The sequence below is a fragment of the Pituophis catenifer genome, unplaced genomic scaffold (assembly GCF_029215685.1).
Source record: "Pituophis catenifer annectens isolate HBS135680 unplaced genomic scaffold, rPitCat1.0.hap2 SCAF_5, whole genome shotgun sequence".
Classification (NCBI taxonomy): domain Eukaryota; kingdom Metazoa; phylum Chordata; class Lepidosauria; order Squamata; family Colubridae; genus Pituophis; species Pituophis catenifer.
Genome location: NW_027256885.1, coordinates 31,251,272 through 31,278,370, shown reverse-complemented (window position 1 = coordinate 31,278,370; position 27,099 = coordinate 31,251,272). Strand labels below are relative to the sequence as shown.

Below are 27,099 nucleotides of genomic sequence, written 5' to 3'. Positions count from 1 at the left end.
ATCAATCCTAGAGAAGGATCTATGTCTATCGGAAAAAAAAGTATAATCCAATTCTTTTGGGTTGTGTATTCTCCAAATATCTTTTAATTCCAAATCTTCTTTCATATCAAAAAAAGTCTGTGGTAGTCTAATCCTAGATTTCGCCAAACTCTTTTTATCTAATTTAGAATCAATTACACCATTCCAATCTCCCATAATTAAAATAGATCTATAGTCCCATTGCAGTATTTTAGTGTGTAGCATTTTATAGAAATGATCCTGTTGTTGGTTGGGAGCATAAATTCCAATCAAAAGAATTTGGCCATTTACTGTAAGCAATTCAATTGCTGTAAACCTACCATCTTTATCTGCTTCTATAATTTTAGCTGTCAATCTTTTGTTTACATAAATAACCACACCATTCTTTTTTTGCAAAGTTGAAGCTATAAAATGTGTTCCTAATTTAGAATTTATCAAGTATTTTTGATCTTGAGTTCTAATATGAGTTTCTTGTAGACAAATTATATCATTATTAAATTGTCTCAAATATGCAAATAACTTCTTCCTTTTCTGTAATGAGTTCAACCCATTCACATTCCAAGATAAGCACTTAATTGTCATCTTTATCTTTTTGAAGCGACGAGCAGAATAGCCGAAGACCCTCCAAAATCTTCGGTTTTGCTCCCCCCATGGCTTCAGACTCTTGTGTAGTACTCTTAGCTCCCTTTTTGTATTGTCTTTCCTGTTGTTGCTTTTCTTTAAGTTGCTTAGATTTTGCACGAGTTATACGCTGGTCTTTGACTTCAACCATGCGAGCCGGGTCCAAAATTGGAGAAGATTCTATCAGGTACTCCTCCAAAAAACCTCCTACAGCACCCTGCATTTCCTCTGGCTCCACCTGCTTAGACTGTTCTTGCAACTCTTGCTGGAGTTGCTTCTTATCACTCTCCTTAATCTCCAACACTGTAGACGTACGTGGAGATGGTGTTCTTTCTTTAAGAATAGTAGAATAAAAATGCTCCGCTTTCTCCACAGTATTCAAGCGATGTCTTTCTCCATTATATTTCAAAATTATACCAGTTGGGGCATCCCACCGGAATGGTATCTCTTGTTTTTTCAGTTCATTTACTAGAAAGCCAAAATCTTTTCTAGCTTTCAACATTTTGGGTGGCAATTCTTTGTAAACTCCAATTTGAGCCCCCCCTACTTGCACAGAGGAGAGAAAAGATTTTTGCAGGATATCATTTCTTATTGCTCTGTCTGTAAAATATATCACCACATCTCTAGGCAATTGTCTTTGTCTGGCCACCCAAGAGTTCACTCTGTAAATTTTGTCTATTTTATAAAAAACCACATCAGGATTAATTTTTAATAACACTGCCAAAGCCTCAGCACAAATCTGTCTCAAATCCTGTCTGTCATCCTCTCTGATTCCTTGAAGCCTTATAGCGAATTCCATGGCCCTGAATTGCATCATTATAATTTCATTTTCAACTCTCTGCATTTTATCATCAACATCAGAAATTTTATAATCATTGTCCTTAATCTTAACATTGACTTCTGATTTAAATTCTTCCACTTTGGAGTCCACTTTAATAATAAATTCTGCAAGGCCAGACGCCACATCCATTATTTTTTTAGTCACCTTGCCATAATCCTGTTTCACCATATCTTTGATTTCATTAATTTCCTGCATAATTTCCTGTTGAGATTTTTGAAGTTTATCATCTATTTCCTGTTGAGATTTTTGAAATTTATCATCCAAAGCCTGAGAGATAAATTCTTTTAAATTTTCAAAATCAAAATCTTTTTTCTGAGTCTGTTGGGTAGAAGGAGGCTGTAATTTATGTTTGTGTGTGGGGGATCCCCCCCCCGCTGCCTTTCCTTCCTGCTTCTTTGAAGCCATCCTGCCACGTAGGTTAGCTTTTCTAAAAAGGGAAGTCCTTTTTCCTTTTCCACCTCCACAAAGACTTCTAAAAAAGTCCCCCAGGTTTAATCAAATAGAAGCTAGACTGAAACAGACTCAGATTTTAAAGAAAGAGTTTTTTCCTCTTCTCCTGTTCCTCTGTATTACAGGCAGAGTAACTTTGTAACAGATCAAAGTAGCTTCACAGAGTCACTTTCACTAGCTCGTTAACTCTGCTGCCGGGCGCCATTTTTTTTTTTTTTCAAATCAGTTTCACTCGAGTTAAAAAGTCACCAAAGCATTAATACTTGCGATTTCCAAGTTAGGGGGTTCAAATTGATATTTCCGCTGTTTGTTAAGGTTGGTTTCATTCAGTTAAAACGTTTGCAGCAGCCGGCTTGTTCTGCAGGAAGCAGAATCGTCCCACGCCGTCCGGAGTCTGGCAAGTTGAAAGGGAGCCGCGCCTGTTTCCTCCCCAGCAGCGATTCTCTGGGGGCTCACAGGGGCTCAACCAGTGCCTTGCCTTCTCTCCTCCTGCAATCCTTCGGATTTTGGAGTTTTCAAGCCGCTTCTCGATGTCGAAGCGGCTCTACAGACGGCGGGGCTGGCGGTCCTTAAGAAGAGACCGTCTTCGCCGGCGGTCAGCAAACCGGAAGTTCCATAATTTTATTGATTACTTTATCTGGTGTTGGTATATCACTACTCTTCCAATGTTGCGCATATATATTCAAGAAGGGTTGAGAGGTTTAGCTCAGAGAAGCACCTAGGATTTGCATTTCCCCTTTGCCTATAGAACCAGCCATGACCCCATAGGAATCTGATAACAGCCAATAGAATATTAAAGGACATGTTCTTGCACAGGAACAGGAAGCTCAAATACAAAGCCCAAATAAGGTATAAAACCCATTCATTCTCAACTCCATTTTGTCAGCTGTCCCTGAATCACATGTGGTTGGTGATTCTGCTTCATCAATAAAGGGAACCTTTCTTTCCAATCAGCCTCCAGCCTCCATTTTATTTGAAGTACCTTTCTTCCGGATTGGAACTTAACCAGATGGATTTTTCTGCCAACACAAGCAAAAAATAATAGCTAGGAATCTGAAAGGTCTATCCTTTTTAGAAAGAGAAAATACAAACATCTGGGAAGGTACAGCAAAATAATAAGGTATATCTTCAGCTCATCTTTACCTGAGGAAATTTGTAGATGCACAATATAGCTGCCATGTGAAGAGAGATGTCAGGTGCCCCAATGACAGCAGCCAAAGTTTTTGTGATCCCACACTTGTAGTTAGGGATGAATTTTCCCTGAGTGAAAGGCAGAAGCATTGAGGCAAAGTAAGTCAAGCTTGGACTAAAATTGCTATTAAAGATTTGGAAGCCCAGTGTGACATTGGGTAGAATCTGAGGATTTTCATTGATTTCTTTTAGAGTAAAAACTAAGGCCAGGATATGTTGGTAATTCTGAAAAACTACTCTGTAAAAAATAAATAAAGACAAAATGCATAAGAAAATGTTTGCTTCATTTTATGATACTTCCAACCGTTCAGTACGACACATTTGTGGAATGAGTTTTAGTGTTTTATCTTTGCTATTCAACTCAGAACCTGGAAAATGCAAAGCATTATACCTCTATAGGAACTGAAGTAATTTTAAAGATAAACATAGGCTGAAATTGGAAGCACTGTTTCTGAAAAGGTGAGAAATGTATCCAACCTAATGTTTAATGTTTTATATCAAGAAGGAAATTGCAGATATATCAAATAAAAAAAGTTATTATGGGAAATATTTCCCCCCATCTTATTGGTAGTTGCACCTTCATAAATTTAGGTATACATTCTCTCTACTTATAGATATTAAGATGTGATTTGTTATAAAAGGAGAATTGGCCCCTTTTTACTTTACGTAGAAACTAAGGTAAAATATATCCATTTAAAATACACCTAGATATTCTATTTACAATGTTTCTTACTGGAGGTATTGTCAGTAGAGAAAACATTTCAAGCATCCTGTGGTTTAACTGCAATGTCCAGAGCATGACAATAAATTGATTATGTACTTACATAACTCCATCTTGAAATCCCTGAAAAGGATGCTGACTGAAATCAATGGGATTAGAAGATGCAAAGAAGGCAGAAATAATGCCAGCAATATTAATATCTCCAAGCTGATGATATGTGTGGTGAATAGGAAGAGGCTCATCAAAATCACAGTGAGGACTTGGATCCTTGCACACCACTTCAGACAATACTATTAATAGTAACTCCATGAATGCTAAGATCTTCCATGAGTGTCTTCTTTCTGTGTACAAAGGCTTCTGTCTGCAAAAAGATCTTTGAAGTAGATCAAACTGACTTCTCTCCTTGAGATGTTTTTCAGACAAAACTAGCGAATGTAACATACTATCAAATCAACTCACAGACTTTGGGGCTCCCAGCAGTGGGTTGGAATGGGGACAATAAATAGCATCCTTCAAGGCTGGTTCCTACTTTTTCCATGGGGTCCCATAGGAAGGGACAAAATGTCAAATTCCATAATGATAATGAGACAGTCACACATGTGAATATCTTCAAAACATGCAAAGCCTCCAGAGGAGGGACTGATGAGTCACCAGAGAAAAATAAAAGCATTAGCTCCATAAAGCAAAATACCAATGTAAATATATGTGTATAGGCATTGATAGAGATACATTCTGCTCTGTTATATTGACGGCCGTGACCGGGAGGATTTTTCATCAGGTTCGCCTGATTCGCCAGTTGCATCCCTTTCTGGATCAGGACTCGTTACGCACGGTCACTCATGCCCTCGTCACCACCCGCCTGGACTATTGCAATGCTCTCTACATGGGGCTCCCCTTGAGGAGCACCCGGAGGCTCCAACTGGCGCAGAGTGCGGCTGCGCGGGTGGTAACGGGAGCGACATGGCGCTCCCATGTAACACCTCTCCTGCGCGAGCTGCACTGGCTCCCGGTGGTCTTCCGGGTGTGCTTCAAGGTTTTGGTTACCACCTTTAAAGCACTCCATGGCTTAGGACCTGGTTATCTACGGGACCGCCTACTACCACCAATAGCCTCCCACCGGCCAGTACGCTCTCATAGAGAGGGACTCCTCCGGGTGCCGTCAGCCAAACAGTGTCGACTGGCGGCCCCTAGGGGAAGAGCCTTCTCTGTGGGGGCACCTACCATCTGGAATGAGCTCCCCCCGGAGATACGGAGGATCCCGGATCTGCGCACCTTCCGGCGCGCTGTGAAGACCTTTTTATTCCATCAGGTGGGCTTGGCCTAATCTCTTCCCTTTTTTAAATATGTAATTTTTAATCTGTTTTTAAATTATTGGGGTGTTTTAATCTGTCTGGGCCAAAATGATTTAATTTGATTTTATCTGGTTTTTAAATTTTTTGTATCTATGTATTTTATTGTTTGGCTGTTCACCGCCCTGAGTCCTTCGGGAGTAGGGCGGTATACAAATCAAATAAACTAAACTAAACTAAACTAACTATATTCTGCTCTCTATTCTATTTTTACATTACACTACACTACACTAAAATATCTTTCTATCTATTCGCTACTCTCCATTCCATTCAATTCAATTCCAATTGAGGTAGTCCTCAAGATACGACCCTAATGAAACCTGCCCATTGCAGTCACATGTTGCAGCAGTCATTAGATGAAACATGTCACCTAATAACCCCATTCCTGCTCTCCCCAATAAAATGTAAACAAATGTGCGGGTTAAGTGGAGCGGGGGGGGGGGGGGGTTTGCCTATGTGTGTGGGGAGGCTGTTGGATGTCTATTACAGACCCAGACCTGCCTGCCCCGGCCCTCCTATGGCCTCCCTTACACCCAAGATGCCCCATACTTCCCACGTCTTGGGTATCAATAGGCCTTTTCCCAATCCCATTGTGTCCTCTCAGGCCTTATTAGGCCTGATTCTTATACCCCACCAGACTAAACATATCCTCCTATTTTGAAGAGATCTGAGGCCTTCCAGAGTTCTGGAATGACTTTTTTTTTCAGGGCTGTATGGTTCTGAAAGTAGCCACCCAAGATCAATGCCACACAGCCCATGGACTGTTGAGATGAAATACCAGAGTGTTTTAATCTGGTATAAACATCATCAATATAACATGTTCTATTTAAACTAGATGTCCCATAATGCAATGTTCCACTCCCCCCTCCCACCTGATATAAAAGTTACTCACCTTCTCTTTTCCTTCACTCTCGTCTGTGTTTCAGTGAAGTAATGTACTGAGATAGAATATTTAAGGATTGACTTATTAGTTTAGATATAAAATAAAACATATATATACTGATTCTAATCATATGGAGTTGTTTGGCTTGATCATTTTTAATATAACAATTTGGTAGCAAGAGGATGGTTAGCCAAACTTAACTCACAAAAAAAAAAAAAAAAAGATGTCAGAATCAGAAAAAAGAAGAATTAACATGAGAGCCTTCACCCACAAAATAGCGGCTCAAATGACTCCCGTAAAGACAATAACAGGAGCTGTTCCAGATGAAGAAAATATAAATACATCCACTGAAGAAATTGAGAAACAAGATGAAACACCTTTTAAAGGTAACAATATAGATTCTACTATAACTAAAATAATTAATATATCTAAAAGAAGTAAAAATTCAAAAGGGGAAATAAAATTGCTTTTAGAAGATTATATCAAAGCTAATGATGCTGACCCAACGAGCCCCTCAGGAGACAATTTGATGTTGTCGGAACATGATAACGAAGGTAAGGCGCCATTTTCAGAGCAACAGATTTTTCAAACTCAATCAATCAAAATGGCCGCCCAATGACCAATAACAATGAATGCATCTCAAACAACCCAAATGCACTACAGAAGTTTAATACAGACAACCGAACTCCAAAAAATCAAAGACAAATCTTACCTTCAGATACAGAAATTGCGAAGGCAATAGAGACTTTAGAAGCCGCATTTGGCAGCATTTTAAACCTCCCGATCTTTAAAAACACTGAAGCAGATTGCTATTCAGGTACCTCACTAACAACAGCTCAGAAGACAGAAGAAGCAGCCAGGTTTTTAAAGAAAACTCAGACAGAAACGTCTTCGAAAAGCAACATTGTAAACAACAACCCAGCTTCAACTGAGGTTCTCGGGATGAATACAATGTTTACTGAAGATAACTCTCAGTTTTATCGCATTTTTTCAACAAAACCTCAAGCAATGACTGCAACTACTTCAGGAGATCAAACCATTCATGGAAGCATACCTAACAATACTGTACCCATGATGTCATCCAATCTACAACATCAACAGGGCGATTATTATATGCAAGGATTCTACCCTGCTAAACAAAGTCAATCTTCAGGCAACAATCCTTTTCTACTGAATTTGAAAGGTGAGAATCCAAATGTTCAACAATCTTCTGAAATGCTACATCTGACAGCAACCACACAGAGAGCATCTTCAATCAGCGATCAACACAAGATAAATCATTGTTTACTTCAACAAAATTCGATCACCTGTCAAGAAAGACCAACAGAATTTTCAGATCTTACTACATGCATACCCATACCCTTCTGTCAATATTCTCATGTTCAGGGTCACCTTCAACAACAATTTGTGAATAACAGTGGTACACAACCTAACATTCTGCCAAACAGTTTCCCTAAATTATGCGCCACAGGTAATAATTTAATAGAATGGGCCCAACAATTTCAAATCGCTTTAATGAGAGAAAACGCACTTTTCCTCATATTGAGTCCACCCGAAAAACCGTGGTCATTAGAAGTGGATTGCGTCCAACATAAAGCATTCTGTTTATTGCTAAGCTCACTTGAACCAGCTATTTACTACATTATACCCAATGGTTCTACAATATTCGAAATATGGAAAAAAAACCTGTATTTTTTTCCACAGCAAAAACAGAAGTACTACCTCTAGAATTTCTAGAGAATTTCACTCTGCCAGATTAAAGCTAGCTATGAGCATGAGTGAACATTTGCTTAAATTAAATGCTATGAGATCTCAATTATTACGAAGGGGAGAAATTATATCTGAAGAGAGTTTTATTAGTATTATTATCAATTCCCTCAATTCATCCTGGGACAACTTTCTTAATCAGTTAGATAATCCAGAATACGGAAATTTATCTCTTGAAAGTCTATCTGGAAGATTAATAGCTGAGGATAACCTCAGAAGGGATAGAGCATTAATGCGTAGGGAAAACAGAAATACAAGGAAGGTGGATTTTGATGAGCAAGTAAATGTCCTACAAGGGTGCTATACATGTGGTTCAAAGGATCATTTTAAGAAAGATTGCCCAAGAAATTTTAGAGAAAGACCAATTAATGAATATGTCCGAACACCCAATATCAATGCCCATAGAAAGAGATCTAATTCCGGGCAGAGATATTATGACAGGACTCATAGTAATCAAAGAATAAGTATTAACTCAAGGGGCAAGAAATCACCTAGTCCAAGAAGGGGTAGAGTATCTGAAAGAGAAAAAGATAGGAACAATAGTGAATATGTAAACTGATTCAGGGATATTGATCCCATCCTTAACAGGGGTAAGAAAGGAAATTATTGGTTATTAGACTCTGGGGCTACATCACATACTTCATGTGTCAAAGAATTGTTTACCTCCTTCACCAAAATGTCATTCAACATTAAAGTAGCCAATCAAAAACTCGTAAAAGTTGATGGGAAGGGAAATGTTCATATTTCAGGTATTGGCAATATAAGTGATGTTCTTTTTGTACCAGAAATACCTTACAATGTTCTTGCTACAGTAAAGTTGAGTAAAGAAACAAAAATAAAAGTATTATTCAGATATTGTAATGTATTGTTAACTAACATTGGAAAAGAAGTAGGAATCGTAGTTATATCAGGAGGACTACCTTACTATATACCATCTCACGAATCTATTGAACAGATAAGTTCTAACTTTAGTAACGAAGATGATGATAATGATGGTGTAGAGAAAAAAGAAGGGGAAGAGAACATAGATGACGATTGTAATACTGATGACTATGGAAAAGAAGGGGAAGAGAATATAGATGATGATTGTAATACTAATGAATATAATACAGAAGGGGAAAATAGTAACAATGTTAATAACATTGATATTGAATATGTTGTATCTGAACCAATCAATAACAAATGTATTTCTATCGGTAAACCTATACATGATAATTGCACCCACCTATTACACCGAAGATTGGGACACATTGGTTTCCTGATTATAAAAAAGATGTTAAACTGTTCTAAAGGTCTTAAAGTAAACAACTGTGATAATTATTTAGAGTGTTCTATTTGTAAAAGCTCAAAATTAAAAAACAGACCCCAACCAAAGAAATCTATAAGGAGCACCACACACATTTTTCAACTGGTGCACATGGATTTAGTTGGCCCATTGAAGCCTTCAATTGGCAACAAACTTTTCTTCTTTTCGATTGTTGACGACCATAGTAGATACGGTTTTGTGTACACTCTCAAACACAAAAGCGAAACATTTGCAAAATTCAAAGAATTTTATAAGAGAGTCGAAACTCAACATAATATCAAAATCAAACAGATAATGACAGACCGAGGTTCTGAATTAATGTGCAAAGAATTTAGTAATTGGAGTAACAAAAATGGTGTGATACGTTACAAAACTTCGTTGTTTTCGCCATATCAAAATGGTGTAGTTGAACGCAGAAATGGACTTTTACTGACTACGGTTAGGTGTGTTTTGGAAGACGCAGGATTAAGTTTTTCATACTGGGGAGAGGCTGTTCTATATTCAAATTATACATTGAATAGATTATGGTCTAGTGTAATTCAAAAAACCCCATATGAAATCATGTATAACTGCAAACCCAAATTATCTCACCTTCATGTCTTTGGGGTAATGGCCAACGTACATATTCCCAAACAACTTAGATGAAAGGGGGACAAAATTTCAAAAAGGCTAAGATTCATAGGTTATGAGTCCAAAACCAAAGCATATAGATTTATGGACAACAATCATAAAATTATAATTTCAGGATCGGCGAATTTTGATGAAAATGCCAATTGGAACAAAATACATTCAAACAAAATCATATTCGATAAACATACATATAATCAAACACAATCAAAACCTCACATACACATCAACAAATCAATCAAACATAAAGTAGCTATTAAGAATTGGAAAGAAGCCACCACATCATTAATACACGAGACATTGATGAAGAGAACACCAACGAATCATCTGAAAATACTAATAACGCAGAAAAAAACATCAGAAGATCACCTAGATCAAACAAAGGGAACATGCCTAAAATCTTAAAGGACTGTGTGATGTCCATTAATTGCGATGTCACTGTGCCAAAAAACTATGAGGACATTTTGGCTCTTCCCAAGGAGGAACAAATAAAGTGGAAAAACGCTATGCAAAAAGAGATGGATAGTTTAAGGGCACTAAAATTATAAACACCAGCTAGAGTCCCCAAACACAAAAAAACAATTGGAACGAGATGGGTATTCAAGATAAAACATTTAGAAGATAACAAAAATTTATATAAGGAAAGAATTGTAGCACAAGGATTTTCTCAAAGATTTCCAGATCATTACACAGATACCTATTCTCCTGCTGTCAGGTCAGAAAGTGTAAAAACCGCACTAGTCATTGCATCAATTCTAAACGAACATGTGTTTCAATTTGATGTACAGACAGTGTACTTACACGCACAACTAGATAAAGAAATTTATGTCAGAGCACCACCAGGAATTGACCAAGATGAGGGCAAAACATGGATATTAAAGAAAAGTCTCTATGGTCTGTGACAATCGGGTAAGCGTTGGTATGATTGTCTTTCTGAAACACTTGGGCTGATAGGTTTCACCTCCACATCAGCTGACAAATGTGTGTTTGTCAGGAGAGATCAGGATTCCTATGAAAAGGTATTAGTATATGTTGACGATATTTTATACATCGGTAAAAGTAAATCCAAGTGTGATCAATTTGCTCAAAAACTCAATGACCATTTTTCACTAAAATCGTTGGGAAAGATTGATAAATACCTGAGAGTTACCAAAACTGAGAATGGTTTTGTACTATCACAAAAAGAAAAAAAATTAGAATTGTTATTAAAATGCAACATGACCAATGCTAAACCATCTGATATGCCTATGCAGGCTGATTTTATAAGAAATATGTATAATGATGATGAAACTTTTAATGAAAATACACTATATCGATCAACAATCGGTTCATTGCTCTATATAGCTAATTGGACCAGACCCAATATATCTCTCCCTGTCAATTTACTATCTAGACATGTAAATAACCCGAAGATATATCACTGGAAAGCTGTTAAAAGATTGCTAAAGTATCTGAAACATACAATGAACGCCACATTAACACTCACTCCAAACATATCCAAGTCACCAATACTCTCATGTTATGCAGATGTGGACTGGGCTACTGACATTAAAACAAGAAAAAGCACCTCAGGTTATGTCATATATTTAAATGAAAGCCCAATACATTGGTACACGGATAAACAAAAGCTTGTATCAACCTCAACTACAGAGGCAGAGTTCGTATGTTTGTCAAAAGCGGCAAACAATTTAATATGGTTTGATGATTTAATGATAGACATTTGGAAAAAGCCTGCATATCCAATAATCATACGGGAAGACAACAAAGCCGCCATTGACATATCTAAAGCTGACGCAATTGGTCAAACATCCAGACATATAGACATTAAATATAAACATGTGAGACAGTTATCAGAAATGGGATTTATAAAGGCGGTATATTGTAAAACAAAAGAACAAACCACAGATATATTAACTAAACCACTCCCATCAAATCAGCATATTTATTTAACAAAGAAACTATGTGTAAATATATAAATAGTATATTATAGTTACAATACTTGTAATTATTTCGATTAAACCAATCTGGTATTAGAAGGGGTATTGTTGAGATGAAATACATAGACAAACTCCTTCATTTTGCTGCCTGATCAAACTCTGCAAAGTTTGTTACAGAAGTTTCTGTAACACAGTGGAAAACTCTCTAAGGCAGCTGAATGAAGCAACTTGTCTGGCAGCCACCATTTTGTCTCCTGCCTGCTTGTGGGTGGGTACAAAATGGCGGCCGTATTCAGGTCACTGCTGCACAGCCCAGGGATAAACTACTTTGTTCTCCTGCCTATGAGCTACCAGAGAAAAATAAAACCATTAGAGCCATTAAGCAAAATACAAATGTAAATATACGTGTGGCATTGATATCATTCAGCTAATGATTAGAGAGGTCTCCACTGTGTAGGATATGAGAAAATTCAAAAATAAAATAGTATGTAGGTATATAGATTAGAAATGCATATAAGTGAAGATTCAATTTTGCTCAGGCAGGGGGTTGGACTGGATGACCTGTAGGGTCCCTTCCAGCTCTGCTACTCTGTTAAATTTGTTAGACATTATTCTGCTTTAAGATAGTTGGAGAACATGCTGAAAGCATACCAATATATAACACTGTTGTGTTAGAATAGATCTTCTTTTGTTTGAGGCCCATTAGAAAGAGGCCCACTCTTTATTGCCAAGGCAATAGAGATAAGAAAGAGCCATGCTTGCAAAATATTTTATGAGTAGTTAAAGGAAGGTATTGATGAACATGTAATTAGAGAAAGAGATGATGTTCTCTCTAAAAGGCGCTCCGGATTAGCCGTGATCAGTCACTGGATGCGATGGAGGAGGGGCATGCGGGGGGGAGGGGGGCATCGGGATAGGGAACTATAAAATGTAATGCTTTTGAAACTTTAGGTGTGGCTTCCTGGCTCAAACTCCTTGTTGAGATCTGCTGGGATACCACCCTATTTTGCAAAATTGTTTTTATTATTTTCTTTTAATAAAGTCTCTTTGTTTTCATCAACCCATGCTTGTTGGTTGAATTCATTTCCAACAACTGTGTTACACAAACTTCTGGATGCTGCAGAAGCTCTCTGCAGCACTTTGTGGAGTTTGTTCAGGCAGCAAACTGAAGGAGTTTGTCCACGGGCCATGTAGCATTGACCTGGATGTTACTAAATGTGTGGCTGCTTTCAGAACCATTTGGCCCTGCAAAAAAAAAAAAAAAGTCATTCCAGCACTCACTTCAAAATGTGAGGAGAAGAAAGTTTGGCCCGGTGGGGTAGAAATCAGGCCTAATAAGGCCTGGGAGGACACAATGAGAATGGGAAAACGCCTATTGAGATCCAAGGTGTGGGGAGTATGGGACATCTTGGGGGTGAGGGGAGCAATGGGAGGGCCAGGGGAGGCAGGTCTAGGCCTCTGCTAGACTTCCTCCACCTAGAAACCATCCCCTCCACTTAACAACCCACACTTTATTTTAGTGGCCAGGTTCCATTAGGGTCATATTTTGAGGACTACCTGTAATTGGAATGAAATCAAGTGTAGCCTGACTAGGTGGCTCAGTGGCTAAGACACTGAGCTTATCGATCAGAAAGGTCGGCAGTTTAGCGGTTCGAATCCCTAGTACAGGTCTCCTGCGTGAGCAGGGGGTTGGACTAGATGACCTCCAAGGTCCCTTCCAACTCTGCTACTGTTAATGAAGAATAGAGAACAGAGAGCAGTATACTTTAGTGCAGTGGAATATAGTGGAAAAAATGGAATAGAGAACAGAACAGAATAGCAGCTTGTCTGGCAGCCACCATTTTATCCCCTGCCTGTTTGTGGGTGGGGACAAAATGGCAGCCGTATTCAGGTCTACGTATACTTTTGGGCTGTGCAGCAGTGTATATACAGTCCAAAAGATATATACAGCCAAAAAGCACTAAAGTATACTGCTTTCTCTTCTCTACTCTACTCTCCATTACACTCGATTTCATTCCAATTACTCTTTCTGCAGACCCCTCTAAAGCAGCAAAATGAAACAACATCTTTGGTGGCTGCCAAATGGATGGGACAAAATGTTGGCTGTGTTTGGATTTATTTTATTTATTTATTTATTAAATTTTTATACCGCCCCCTCTCCCGAAGGACTCGGGGCGGTGAACAGCCAGAATTAAAAACACACAATACAAATATTAAAATACATTAAAACAAAATTAAATTATCTTAGGCTTCTCCAATTTAAAACCCCGTTACCCATAAAATTCACCCAATTAAAAATTTTTTAACCCAGCCCGGCTTGCTGAAATAAAAAAGTCTTCAGGGCCCGGCGGAAGGTACGGAGGTCCGGGATTAGTCGTATCCCTGGGGGTAGCTCATTCCAGAGGGCGGGTGCCCCCACAGAGAAGGCTCTTCCCCGGGGGGTCGCCAGCCGACATTGCCTGACAGACGGCACCCTGAGGAGACCCTCTCTGTGGGAGCGTGTTGGCCGGTGGGAGGTTATCGGAGGCAGAAGGTGGTCTCGTAAATAACTGGGTCCTAAGCCATGGAGCGCTTTGAAGATGAGAACCAACACCTTGAAGCGCACTCGGAAGACCACCGGAAGCCAATGCAGCTCGCGCAGGAGAGGTGTCACGTGGGAGCGCCATGTCGCCCCCATAAGTACCCGCGCGGCCGCATTCTGCACCAGTTGGAGCCTCCGAGTGCTCCTCAAGGGGAGCCCCATGTAGAGAGCGTTGCAGTAGTCGAGGCGGGAAGTAACGAGGGCATGAGTGACCGTGCATAGGGAGTCCCGATCCAGAAAGGGGCGCAACTGGCGTATCAGGCGAACCTGATAAAAAGCCCCCCTGGCCACGGCCGTCAAATGCTCTTCTAAAGACAGCCGTGCGTCCAGGAGGACACCCAAGTTACGCGCCCTCTCCGTGGGGGCCAATGTCTCGCCCCCAATAGTCAGCGATGGCACCAGCTGACTATATCGGGACGCCGGCAGCCACAGCCACTCAGTCTTGGAGGGATTGAGTCGGAGCCTGTTCCTCCCCATCCAGACCCGCACCGCCTCCAGGCACCGGGACATCACTTCAAGGGCATCGTTGGGGTGGTCTGGGGTGGAGATGTACAGCTGGGTGTCATCAGCATACAGATGGCACTGCACCCCAAAACCACGGATGATCTCGCCCAGCGGCTTCACATAAATGTTGAACAGGAGAGGCGAGAGGACCGACCCTTGTGGCACCCCACAAACCAAGTGCCTTGAGGTCGACCTCTGCCCTCCAGCCAACACAGACTGCGACCGGTCGGAGAGATAGGAGGAGAACCACCGTAAAACAGTGCCTCCCACTCCCAACCCCTCCAACCGGCGCAGCATGATACCATGGTCGATGGTATCAAAAGCCGCTGAGAGGTCTAATAGGACCAGAACAGAGGAGCAACCTCTGTCCCGAGCCCTCCAGAGATCATCAACCAACGCGACCAATGCCGTTTCCGTGCTGTACCCGGGCCTGAAGCCGGACTGGAACGGATCTAGATAGACGGTTTCATCCAGGTACTGCGGGAGCTGTCGCGCAACCACACTCTCAACAACCTTCGCCAAGAAGCGAAGGTTGGAAACTGGACGATAGTTTGCTAAAACAGCTGGGTCCAGAGAGGGCTTCTTGAGGAGGGGCCTCACCACCGCCTCTTTCAAGGCGGGAGGCAAGAACCCCTCACTCAAGGAAGCATTTATAATCCTCTGGAGGCAGCCTCGTGTAACCTCCCGGGTAGCCAGCACCAACCAGGAGGGACACGGGTCCAATAAACATGTGGTTGCGTTCAACCTCCCCAGCATCCTGTCCACGTCCTCGGGAGTCACAGGGTCAAACTCATCCCAGATAACCGTCTCAAGACAGACCTCGGACAACCCGCCTGTACCTACCCAGTCAGAGTCCAAGCCTTCCCGAATTTGAGCGACTTTATCGTGCAGATAATGCGCAAAATCCTCAGCACGACCTTGCAAGGGGTCTTCCCGCGCTCCCAGATGGAGAAGGGAGCGAGTCACCCTAAACAAGGCAGCTGGGCGATTTTCTGCCGACGCGATAAGAGCGGAAAAGTAATTACACTTCGCCGCCTTTATCGCCACTAAGTAGGTCTTGATATAAGACCTCACTAGTGTACGGTCAGATTCGGAGTGACTGGCCCTCCAACTACTCTCTAGGCGTCTTTTCTGGCGTTTTATCCCCCTCAGCTCCTCGGAGAACCAAGGAGCTGGGCAGATTTGGCGCCGGGTCAGAGGCCGCAAAGGCACGACCCGATCTAAAGCACCAGCGGCCGCCCTATCCCAGGCGGCCACCAGGTCTTCCGTCGAGTCGCGCGCCAGAGTCTCAGGAAATGGCCCAAGCTCCATTCGGAACCTATCAGGATCCATCAGGCGCCTGGGGCGGAACCACCTGATCGGTTCCGCCTCCCTGCGGTGGGGCATAGTGGTCAGGAAGTCAAGTCTAAGGAGAGAATGGTCTGACCATGACAAGGGTTCAATAACTATATCCCCTGTATCTAAGCCATTCAACCACTGACCAGAGACAAAAACCAAGTCCAGCGTGTTTCCTCCTATGTGAGTGGGGCCCTGAATTAACTGGGTCAGCTCCATGGCCGTCATGGAAGCCATGAACTCCCGAGCCACCTCAGATGCTTCACCGATGGACGGCAGGTTGAAATCCCCCATGACTAAAAGCCTGGGGGTATCAACCACCACCCCGGCTATAACATTGAGGAGCTCGGGCAGGGTCGCTGCCACGCAGAAAGGAGCCAGGTACGTAACCAGCAGGCCCATCTGCCTCCCATGGCCCCACTTCACAAGGAGAGACTCACAACCGGCTTGCCGCCACATGGTCTGGGAACAAATGGCCGGGTCTCCTTCCACAAAAGAGAGCTTCTGAAAGTAATTGTGAGGCATGATGAGCATATGGGGAGCCAGGACCATGTACTGCAGGGGTCCAGCAAGGAGGGATGCGGGGAGATAGGCAGGAGGGCATGGCAGCGACCCTGTGGTGGGTTGTAAGGGCAAACAACCATAGGGTCTCTTCAGTCATCATAATTTGGAAAAGGCGTCATATGTAGCTTTTTTGAAGGGGTGGTGGTTTCTGTCACAATTTCAAAAATTCATTAAATGGCCTGTTTTACCTCAAGGATTATCTATATTTTTATGTATTCTTCCAGAAATAGGGATGGTTTTTTTGCAATACTTGGTTGTCATGTAAGATTGGTATAGATGCAGTCGGATGCTACGGTCATTTATGAAGACTGCATTGGGAAATAGACAAATGACAGTGTGGTCATTAAGCAGGTCACTTCGTGACTGGGTTCAATTTTACAATTTTTCTTTGTAGACGGAAGGTGAAAGTGGTGATCATTAAGCAAATCCATTATTTGCCATGAATATTTTTTGTTAGAAACTAGAAGTTTCCAGCAAAAAATAAAATAAAATAAATAAATCATAAATGACTGCAGGATGCTGCAACTATCCTTTAATGTGGGCAGATTACTGAGCATTCCAAATGTGATCATATGACCATAGGGAGATGGCAGGACCTTAAATCCGGGTCATAGGTAGCCCTAGAGATGTCCATTGTAGCTTTGAATCTTCACTAAAAAGCTGATTGTAGCTTGAGAACTAGATATAGTTGCAGAAATGACTAGTCAATGAAGGAACCAGTTCTGCCGCAATCTTTCAATCAAATACCACTTTCAGATTTATGAAACCCCAGGAACTCCAAAGAACACCCCAGGAGGGTTAATATACTTTGCAGAGAGTTGGTACAGAGTCATTCACTGATTCACAATAGAAAAGCTTGGCCTTAACCCAGGTTGCTCCAGTTGATAATTATGCATAGTCAATTGCTAGGACAGTTATTGCCTGGTTTATCAAAGAATTGATCTGTTCCTTGGGGGCTTGCAGGGTGATTTTAATATTAGTGAATAAGAGGACAAAACTATAGCCAACTAATCAGAGATTTGTATCAGCATTTGTGAGCAAATCAGTTCTGAAGGATCACCACTGCACACCATCCCCTCTTTTTCTTTTCTTTTCTCCTCTCTCCTCTCTTCTTCTTTCTCTCTCTCTCCTCCTTACAGTCTTCTCCTTTCTCTCTTCTCTCTTCTCCTTTCTCTTTTCTCTCTTTTCTGTCTTCTTTTCTCTAGCTTGGTTCAAAATAGCAGTAGCCTCTATTTTCTTTCAACTAAAATATGAAAGAGATTATAATCATCAAGCAGAATTCTTTGAAGGCTTAAAAGTAGCACAGGAGTTTCCACGTTGGTCTTTGCTACTGAGGAGAAGGCATATGTCCCAATAAAAGATATTTTGATTTTACACCATGTTTCGTAGGTGATCACTACACATGATGTGCACCAGAGAATTCCCACTGGTCCAATTGCTACAGAATCAGTTCATAGCCCCCCCCCCCCCGTTTAAATGAAAGTCTTATTTGTATTTAATCCCCACTTAATTTTTACATATTCTAGTGTGCATATGGTGAGGGGACATGATGGCTCAGCAGTTAAAAACACCGAGCTTGTCAGCTGCAAAGATTTGAGACCCAAGCCCTGCAAAATGGGGTGAGCTCTGGTTCTTGTCCCAGCCCCTGTTCACCCAGCAGTTCAAAGTTGATAAATAGGTACCACATTGGTGGGGAAGGTTATAGCATTCCATGTGCCTTTGGCATATAGCCATGCTGGTCACATGACCACAGAAAATGTCTTCAGACAATGCTGGCTCCCTCAGCCAAGAAACGTAGATGAGCACCATGCCTTGAATCGAACACAATTGGATAAGGAAACCTTTACCTTTAGCATGCATAGGAATTAAGATGACCAGTAAAAACAGATTTAAAATTCACATTTAATCTATATATTTAGTCAGAGATATCTATCACGTACTGAAATATCTCAATAAATCAATTTATACTATTTATTTTTTTAATTGCCTTTCAGAAGGAATAAAAAGTTATGAGCTACCCAAATCTCCAGGGAAGGATAGGAATTGCAACATAGGAGGCCAATCTAACTACAGATTGTTTTCTGGTTTAAATATGCAAGTGGGAAGATCTGCAACATGGAGAAATAAAGAATATTATTCTTACAACTTTCTTTTCATGAGCTGATGTTTATTGTTCAGTTCAGGTCTCATCACAATGATAAAACATTTGGGGAAAAAGATGCACACCAATAATCCAGCACTGGAGGAGATCATGGAAAAGATCTCCACAGCCAGCATATATTTTCCCCTTGTGCTTAGATAGGTTGGAATAAAACACAGCCAAACACTGCAGAAGACCAACATGCTGAAGGTGATAAATTTGGCTTCATTGAAGCTGTCAGGTGACTTCCTAGCTAGAAAAGCAGCAGAGAAGCTAAGCAGAGCAAGAAAACCCATAAAGCCCAAAACACAGTAGAACATGACCGAGTCTTCATTGCACTCCATGATCACTTCTTCAGACATTGACTTCATATCAAAATCTGGATATGGTGGAGATATTATCAGCCATGCAGCACAAAAAGATATGTGAACAAGAGAGCAGGACAGAAGAATGAAACTGATCATTCTCCCCCCGACCCATTTCCTCAATTTGGAACCAGGTTTGGTGGCCATGAATGCTAGAACCACAACAAAAGTTTTGGCCAGTACACAAGAAACTGCCACAGAAAAAATCAGTCCAAAAGCTGGTTGTCGAAGGAGACACACAATATTATCAGGTCTCCCAACAAATAGAAACACACAAAGGAAAGAGAGGAGGAGGGAAACTAAGAAAGTGTAGGTGAGATTCCGGTTGTTGGCTTTCACAATGGCAGTGTCTTTATGTTTCATGAAGACTATTATTACCAAAATTGTCAACAAAGAAAAGCAAAGAGAAAGAACAGTCAGACTGATCCCTAAGGGTTCTTCATAGGACAAAAAAGTGATCCGCTTTGGAATGCACATATTTTTGTCAGAATTTGGATATTGATTTTCTGGACATGGAGAGCAGTCATCCTTGTCTGAAAAAGAACACAGTGGAATTGATACAGTTGATTATAGACAGTTTTGTAACCTCATATACATAGGGTATAATGGGGCTTAGTGCCATATTTGGAAATTTCTTACCCTTCTCCTTTGAAATTTTCCCCTCTGGACACAGACGGCAATCATAGCAGCAAAATGCTCCTTCTTTCTTGGCCTTGCTGTATCCAGTCTCACAAGGATCATTACACAAAGATAGAGGTAATGCCTGTCAATGAATGAAGAAGAATATTTTAAGATACAGAGAGGAAAGGAAGTGCTTGGAGAAATACTGTTACTATGGAATCAACAAAAGAAAAATGGATTAATAAGAAACAGTGTATTGACATCACTTTGATATGGAATTGACTTTAAATTGGGTTTAGAGTTGACAAATAATTCATTAAATATCTAGCTTTATTGGCATGTATGGCCCTTCATAACTATCATCCCTATTATCCAAAGACAATTTCTCTGCTGGTTAATTTTGAAATCTCCAGACTGATGAAATCTGGTACACTGGCTTGTAGCTTTTACTTCAAAAACCATGAAAAAAATTGTCCATAATTAACAGAGGGCCAATGTAAATATTCCATACCAACTGCAGATTTTTTTGTATTTAGTCTATTCAGAGATGATGCTCTGGGACTTTCATCATTTTGAGATGGAATTGGTCTGAAATAATAATTAATTAAATATCTATCTTTATTGGCACCTATGACTTTTCATAACTATCATCCTCACTCTCCAAAGACAATTTCTGTACTGGTTAGTTAAAGATGGTTTTCTCAGCTTCCGAATTTCAAGTCAACCGACTGATGAAATGTAGGACTTCAGTTTTTGCTTCTAAACCATGAAAACATTGTCTAATTAACAGAGAGCCAAAATAGTACCAACTATTAGAAAAGTAAACATTCTTACAGATAATGTTTTCCTTCTCCAGGACATTTCTATTTAGTAGAAACTTTATTCAGAGATGATGCTCTGAAACTTTCATTAATAATTATATTTTATAGTATATAAATGGAGACAGACAATCTAGATTCTAACAGCTAACCTGATTAAAGCCTACTGGCCATGTGATGGAATCTACAGAAATATTGAAGAACTTGTCTGCTGGAGCTGTGGGATCTACCACTCCAACTTTGACCCTAAGGAAGGACTGGTTTGGGAATGTGATCCAATTGATAATATCATATCCACCAATGAATTCTCCATTTTTATCAAAGGAGATCTTTTCACCAACACTGTTGTTGAATCTGATCCTTTTCAGAAAAGAATGAATCTGAAATACAGCAACACAGAAAAAGGGACAAAGAGAGAACAGGATAAAGGGAAGTAAGAATAATTCGTATGTTCAAAATGTAGATGCCTCATTAAAGAAAGAAAATATAAAAAATATATTTTTTTAGTTGTAGGCCAATACAAACAAACAACCTAACAGTCATTCCAAAATAGGAGTAGAGGTAAAATATTAGATTACTGAAATAAAATTAACATAGAATTGCAATATAAAAAGGCAAAAAAAATTACACTTTGTAATTTAATTGTGAAAGCTATTTAAACTATATGATGTTTGGTAAATATATAAGAAATACAAGGATGTATAAGGCTACAAAACCTTAATACTATTTTTACTTCTAAAGAGCCTTATATGTGTTCTAGCCATACTAAGGTTGGATTGGAATTATTGCAGTCAATCCAACAGTCTAGAAAAAAGATAAATAATAAGATAAAAGCAGTCCTCACTTAACAATGGTAACTGGAGTCTTCGCCAACTGTTGTTGTTAAGCCACATAGTCAAGAAACATCACACTTATAACTGCATCACTTGACAATGGAAATTCAGACCTCAATTAGCATCGTTAAGTAAGGACTAGTTATAAACTACCTATAAAATGTACAGCAAAATGGAAGACAGACTAACTTTTAGAAAGTAAAATCAATCTAAATTAATTTAGACAATAATTTTAGAAAACAAAATTCCACTTATGGAATTTTACCCCTGTTTGCAATCTTTTTTGTGTTGGGATCATCAAGGAGCTTCCTAGTTGAAAGGATTAGCCAATGACATCACTGTTGCCTAAGTGATGCCTGGATGAAGGCTCCTTTCATGACCCCATTAACATGCCCACCGAAGGGGTACCTATATATCTCCATGGCTCCATGGCATAGCGCTCCATGGCATAGGGCCTAGCTATCTGCGAGACCGCCTGCTGCTACCGACGACCTCCCATTGACCCGTGCGCTCCCACAGAGAGGGCCTCCTCAGGGTGCCATCAGCCAAACAATGTAGGCTGGTGACCCCCAGGGGGAGGGCCTTCTCTGTGGGGGCTCCTACCCTCTGGAATCAGTTGCCCCCTGAGATAAGGAGAATCCATGACCTCAATGCCTTCCGTCGTGCCCTTAAAACCCATCTTTTCCAGTAAGCTGGGCTGGCTTAAGAAGAAATTTTTAAATTCTTTTAATCAGTTTGTGATTTCTTAACTTTCGGGCCAAATTTATATATATTTTTAACTGTTTTTAATATTTGTATTCTATGTTCTTATCTTGGCTGTACACCGCCCTGAGTCCGCAGGGAGAAGGGCGGTATATAAATTGGAAATTAAATATCTACTGTAATTCCATGTGTTCAAACTGCTAGGAAGCTGGAGCAATTGATGGGATCTCACCCTACCATGCAGGAGTACTCGGGTCTCCTCATGAGCCACCATGCTGCTTTACACCCCTGTTAAAATGTCACGTTCTAAAGATATAAAAATATCAGACCAAGATAAATCACTTCCATTTTTTTCCACCTTTCATATATATAAACTGTACAATTTAGTTTATTTTTTTTCACTTGAACTGAAACTGAAACCTTTTTGGGGGGAGAAATAAAAATAATCATGTATAATAATGTGGTTGTATACACATGCACACTGTTAAAAAATATTTTGTTGAAGCACCTTTTGATTTTATGGCAGCTTTCAGTCATTTGCAGTAGGAACCTATCAGCATGGCACATTTTATCTTGGCAATGTATGCTCACACTTCCTTGCCAAAGCAGTCCACCTCTGTCGTATTGAAAGGGCATCTTCCATGTATTGTTAAAGCACCTTCAGGTCAGCCCACAGATTTTTATTAGATTCCAATATGGAATTTATCTGGGCTATTTCAAACATTTGTTCTTTTTCTGATAAACCCATTCTTTTGCTGATTGCCTTGGGTCGTAGTCATATTGAAAGGTGAAAACTCTCTTCATCTTCAGCATTTTATCACAAGCCTGAAGTCTTTGTGCCAAAATTGACTGATATTTGGAACTGTTCATAATTGTCTACACTTTGACTAAACCCAGACATATGAAGAATATAGGAGATTGTTATCACATATAGAACACAATGCTTGCTAGAAATTCCTGCATCTCCTATAATGTTGTTGTAAGCCTCTTGGCAGCAGCCTCTTGGACCAGTTTTCTTCTGTTTTTTCATTAATTTTGGAGGGACATCTAATTCTTGGTAATGACACTGTTATGCCATATTTTCTCCATCTGTTGAAGACTGCCTTTACTGTGTTCTATGATATATTCAGTATGTTAGAAATTATTTTGTACCCTTCTTCGGATTGATACCGTCCTACAATGAGATCTCTTTAATGTTTTTTATGCTCTTTGCAGATCATAGCTTTTCGTGTAAGAGGCAACTGAGTAAGTGTCAGAAAAATCCTACTAGAACAGCTGGACTTTATACAAGCTAGATTAGAGACATTTGAATTGATGCAGGTGTGTATTGACTACTAGTTTCCATCAGTTTGAATATGATTTTTTAATTCTGAACACAGACACATGCCTACTTACAGTAAGGTGTACACACTTATTAAAACACTTTATAGTTTATGTTTATTGTTATTTTTCCCCATAAAAGATTTCAGTTATTTTTTCAATTGAATTGTACAGCTTTCAGACTTAATGTCCATATCCCTAGTGAATATTGTTGGCTAGAGTTTACTGACAGATGTTGCAATTACTGATGTTGCGGGTTCTTCACTACTTTAATTACAGACTTACCTGCCACCACACTTGATTGTGAAACTGTTTTCTTCCTTCTTTCACTACTGTTTTTCCCCTCGATTTGGATAAATACAAAGATTGTAATGCTTGTGCCACAACATGGACTGCGTTGTAGACATTGTAACTCTGTCCACTCATGTCCATTTCAAACACAGATGTGGGAAGAGTCTCAAGCCTCTCCTGTCCAGTACATTTCTTCTCAAAGTCCTCCATTTTTGAGTTTGCAAAGAAACAATCAAATGCCTGTTCCCAAAAATCTTTCCGAAAATGATCGTGTTGGTTGTTGCTTGGACTTAAGTTCTGAAGAAATTCCTGGAAATATGGGACTGTCTTTTTATGAACTGCAAAGGATAAAGCACCATGTAGGAAATTGATATTGCATGATTTAAGAATAGATGTTGAAGTATAATCTGTCTGAGCTGTTATAAACCAAATCTTTTTCTTCCTTGGTACATCCTCCACTTCTGAAAACTGGAGGAAAGTTCTCAGAACTGATATGGACTGAATATCACCATATAAGATTATCACATTGGCTGTGCTGTTCATGAGAATATGGTATATATGTAATCCTTCCTCCATAGTATCAATAAAATCACCATAAAAACCTACATTTGGTAATTCTACTATGAATTCAGTGCAGATTCCATGCTTGGAAAATGTGGGGAGCACCTCATGGAGGAATTTCTCTCCTTTTTCATCCTTTACAACAAGAATTCCAATCCACATCCATCTAAAATACAGCAGTAGCTGCAAGAGACCCTTATGTTGATGGGATTCATCTGGAAACATTTGTTGGAGGAAAACTGCTTGAGTTTCTTTATCCATGACTGGAGCAGAGCCATAGGTCAACTACCGAAAAATAAACATATGCAATTCCAAAGGTCTATGTGAGCCTCTGAAAATGTGAATATTCATTTCTTTGACTGCCCTTGAGTCTATGTAATGAAATACTAGTTGTTTTTATTTTGAAATATCAGCCAAGATGACACTCCTAAGTTATCACTAAATACCGTTTCCTGGAACAAGTCTCATTGTGAATATTTCAGATTTGAACCTTAGTTCAAAGTTTGGAATTGGAGAATGGTTTGCTATGCCAAATATATCCACTATCTATTCAGCAACAATTATTCATGTCGCTATGGTGATCCTACCAAGCAAAAAAATAACTGGGAATCTGAAAGTTCTCTCCTTTTTGCAAACAAAAGCATACAGATGTCTGGGGAGGTAAGGCAGAATGATAATGTATATCTTCAGTACATCTTACCTGAGGAACTTTGTAGATGCACAATACAGTTGCCATGTGAAGAGCGATGTCAGGTCCACCAATGACTGCAGCCAAAGTTTTTGGGACCCCACACTTGTAGTTAGGGATGAATTTTCCCTGAGTGAAAGGCAGCAACATTGAGGCAAAGTAAGTCCAGCCTGGACTAAAATGGCTGTTAAAAATGTGGAAGCCCAGCGTGACATTGGGTAGAATCTGGGTGTTTTCATTAATTTGTTTTACAGTAAACACTAAGGCCAGGATATGCTGGTAATTCTGAAAAAATATTCTGTAAAACCAAAAGAATCAAAATGAAAAATGCAGTAAAAGTTGTTTGCTTCTTATTTTGACACTTGCAATCTTTCAGTGCAACACATTTTATGGAATATGTGTCCTGCCCCTCCCGCCAAAAAACCATAGTGGTAGTTGTATCTGACCATGGTGGCACAGTGATTGGAAGGCAGTTTTGCAAGCTAACTCTGCCTGCTGCCAGGAGTTTGATTCTGACCAGCACAAGGTTGATTCATTCTTCCATCCTTCCACCATCAATTAAATGAGGACCTAAATTGATTTGGAAAATATGCTGATGTTGTAAACTGCTCAGAGAGTGCTGTATATAAATCTAAGTGCTATTACCATTTCTTGCTTCATAAATTATGTCCCTCTATATTTATATACTCTCTATATAGATGGTTCTTTTTATATAAATGTAGATTTGGATCTTTTTCAACTTTACATGGAAACTAAAGTAAAATATAACTTCATAAATCTAGCATTTTGTTTAAGATGCTTTTTTTAAATTTTTGTCATTAAAGGAAAAAACTTGAAGCATCATGTGATTTAACAGCAATGTCCAGAACTTGACAATGAAACGATGTTGTACGTACATAAGTCCATCATGAAACCCCTGTGAAGGATGTCGACTGAAATCAATGGGTTTAGAAAATGTAAAGAATACAGAAATAATGCCAGCAATGTTAATCTCTTCAAGCTGATGATGTGTGTGATGAATAGGAGGGAGCTCACGAAAATCACACTGAAGGCTAGGATCCTTGCACACTACTTGAGGCAGTACTATTAAGAGTAACTGCATGAATGCTAGCATCTTCCATGAATGTCTTCTTTTTGTGTACAAATGCCTCTGTCTGCCACAAGATCTATGAAGTAGATCAGACTGACCTGTCTTCTTGAGATGTTTTTCAAAGGGAAATAGAGAGTGTAACATACTATCATTCCTCAACTCACAAAGCTTTGGGGCTTCCATCCATAGGATGGAATATCATGAGAACAATAAATAACATCCTTCAGGGTCAGCTCCTCCTTTTCCCATGGAGACCCATAGGATTTGGAAGAGACAAACAAGCTAAATCCATTATGATAGAGACACTGTCACCTATGTAAACATCTTCAAAACATCTGAGGGCCTCTTAAGGCAAGAAGGAATAAGCCACAAGACAAAAATAATATCTTGAGATCTATAAACCTAATATAGATATACTTATAGTTATAGCCATATGTATGGGCATTGATTGTAGCTACTGTAGATCTATTCTGTCCTGTTCTGTTCTGGTCCATTCAAGTCCACTCAACTCTCAACTCCACTTTTTTTGTTAAATTTATATTTACTGGGTAGTCCAGGTTGCCAGGTTTCCAGCAAACAACAACAACAACAACAACAATCCATAAATGATGCTTGTATGACTGTGAGATGCTGCACCTATAAATGTGGGCCAACTGCTGACCATTCAAAATTGATCATGTGATCATGGGATGGGTGAGTTAAGTAGCTCTGAAGATGTCTATAATATCTTTGAACTGACACTAAGGAACTGTAATTTGAGAAATAGTTGCAGGTGGCAGTGATCAATGAAGGAAGTAGGTAGTTTTTGCCACAATCTTTCAATCCAGTACCCCTTTCAGATTTATGAAAATCTGAAAATCTTATTGATTTGATACTTTTATAAAAAATAAAAAACTTGAAAAACAGATTAACAAAAACAGCACAGAAAACCTACAGGATGTTTAATGTACTTTGCAGAGAGTTGGTAAATTTGGA

The 27,099-nt window shown here is 39.7% G+C and overlaps 1 protein-coding gene across 1 annotated transcript; it reads right to left on the bottom strand.

The window, feature by feature from the left end:
- Positions 1 to 18,834: 18,834 nt before the first annotated feature.
- On the bottom strand, positions 18,835 to 25,184 carry LOC139317625 (vomeronasal type-2 receptor 116-like). Its single transcript, XM_070944709.1, has 4 exons — positions 25,047 to 25,184; positions 20,792 to 21,019; positions 19,840 to 19,963; positions 18,835 to 19,733 (listed from the first exon to the last, which is right to left on the bottom strand). Exons 1-4 carry the CDS (start codon positions 25,182 to 25,184, stop codon positions 18,835 to 18,837), a joined length of 1,389 nt encoding a protein of 462 aa, XP_070800810.1.
- Between the last annotated feature and the right edge of the window lie 1,915 nt (positions 25,185 to 27,099).

What these genes read in the sequence shown, in the direction of transcription:
- LOC139317625 (XM_070944709.1), bottom strand. Translation starts at nt 25,184, where the DNA reads ATGTTGCTGCCTTTCACTCAGGGAAAATTCATCCCTAACTACAAGTGT. An exon ending in GCATCTACAAAGTTCCTCAG is followed by an intron (nt 21,020 to 25,046) that starts GTAAGATGTACT and finishes GCTGTATTTCAG; the next exon opens with ATTCATTCTTTTCTGAAAAG. An exon ending in GAAAATTTCAAAGGAGAAGG is followed by an intron (nt 19,734 to 19,839) that starts GTAAGAAATTTC and finishes GTTCTTTTTCAG; the next exon opens with ACAAGGATGACTGCTCTCCA.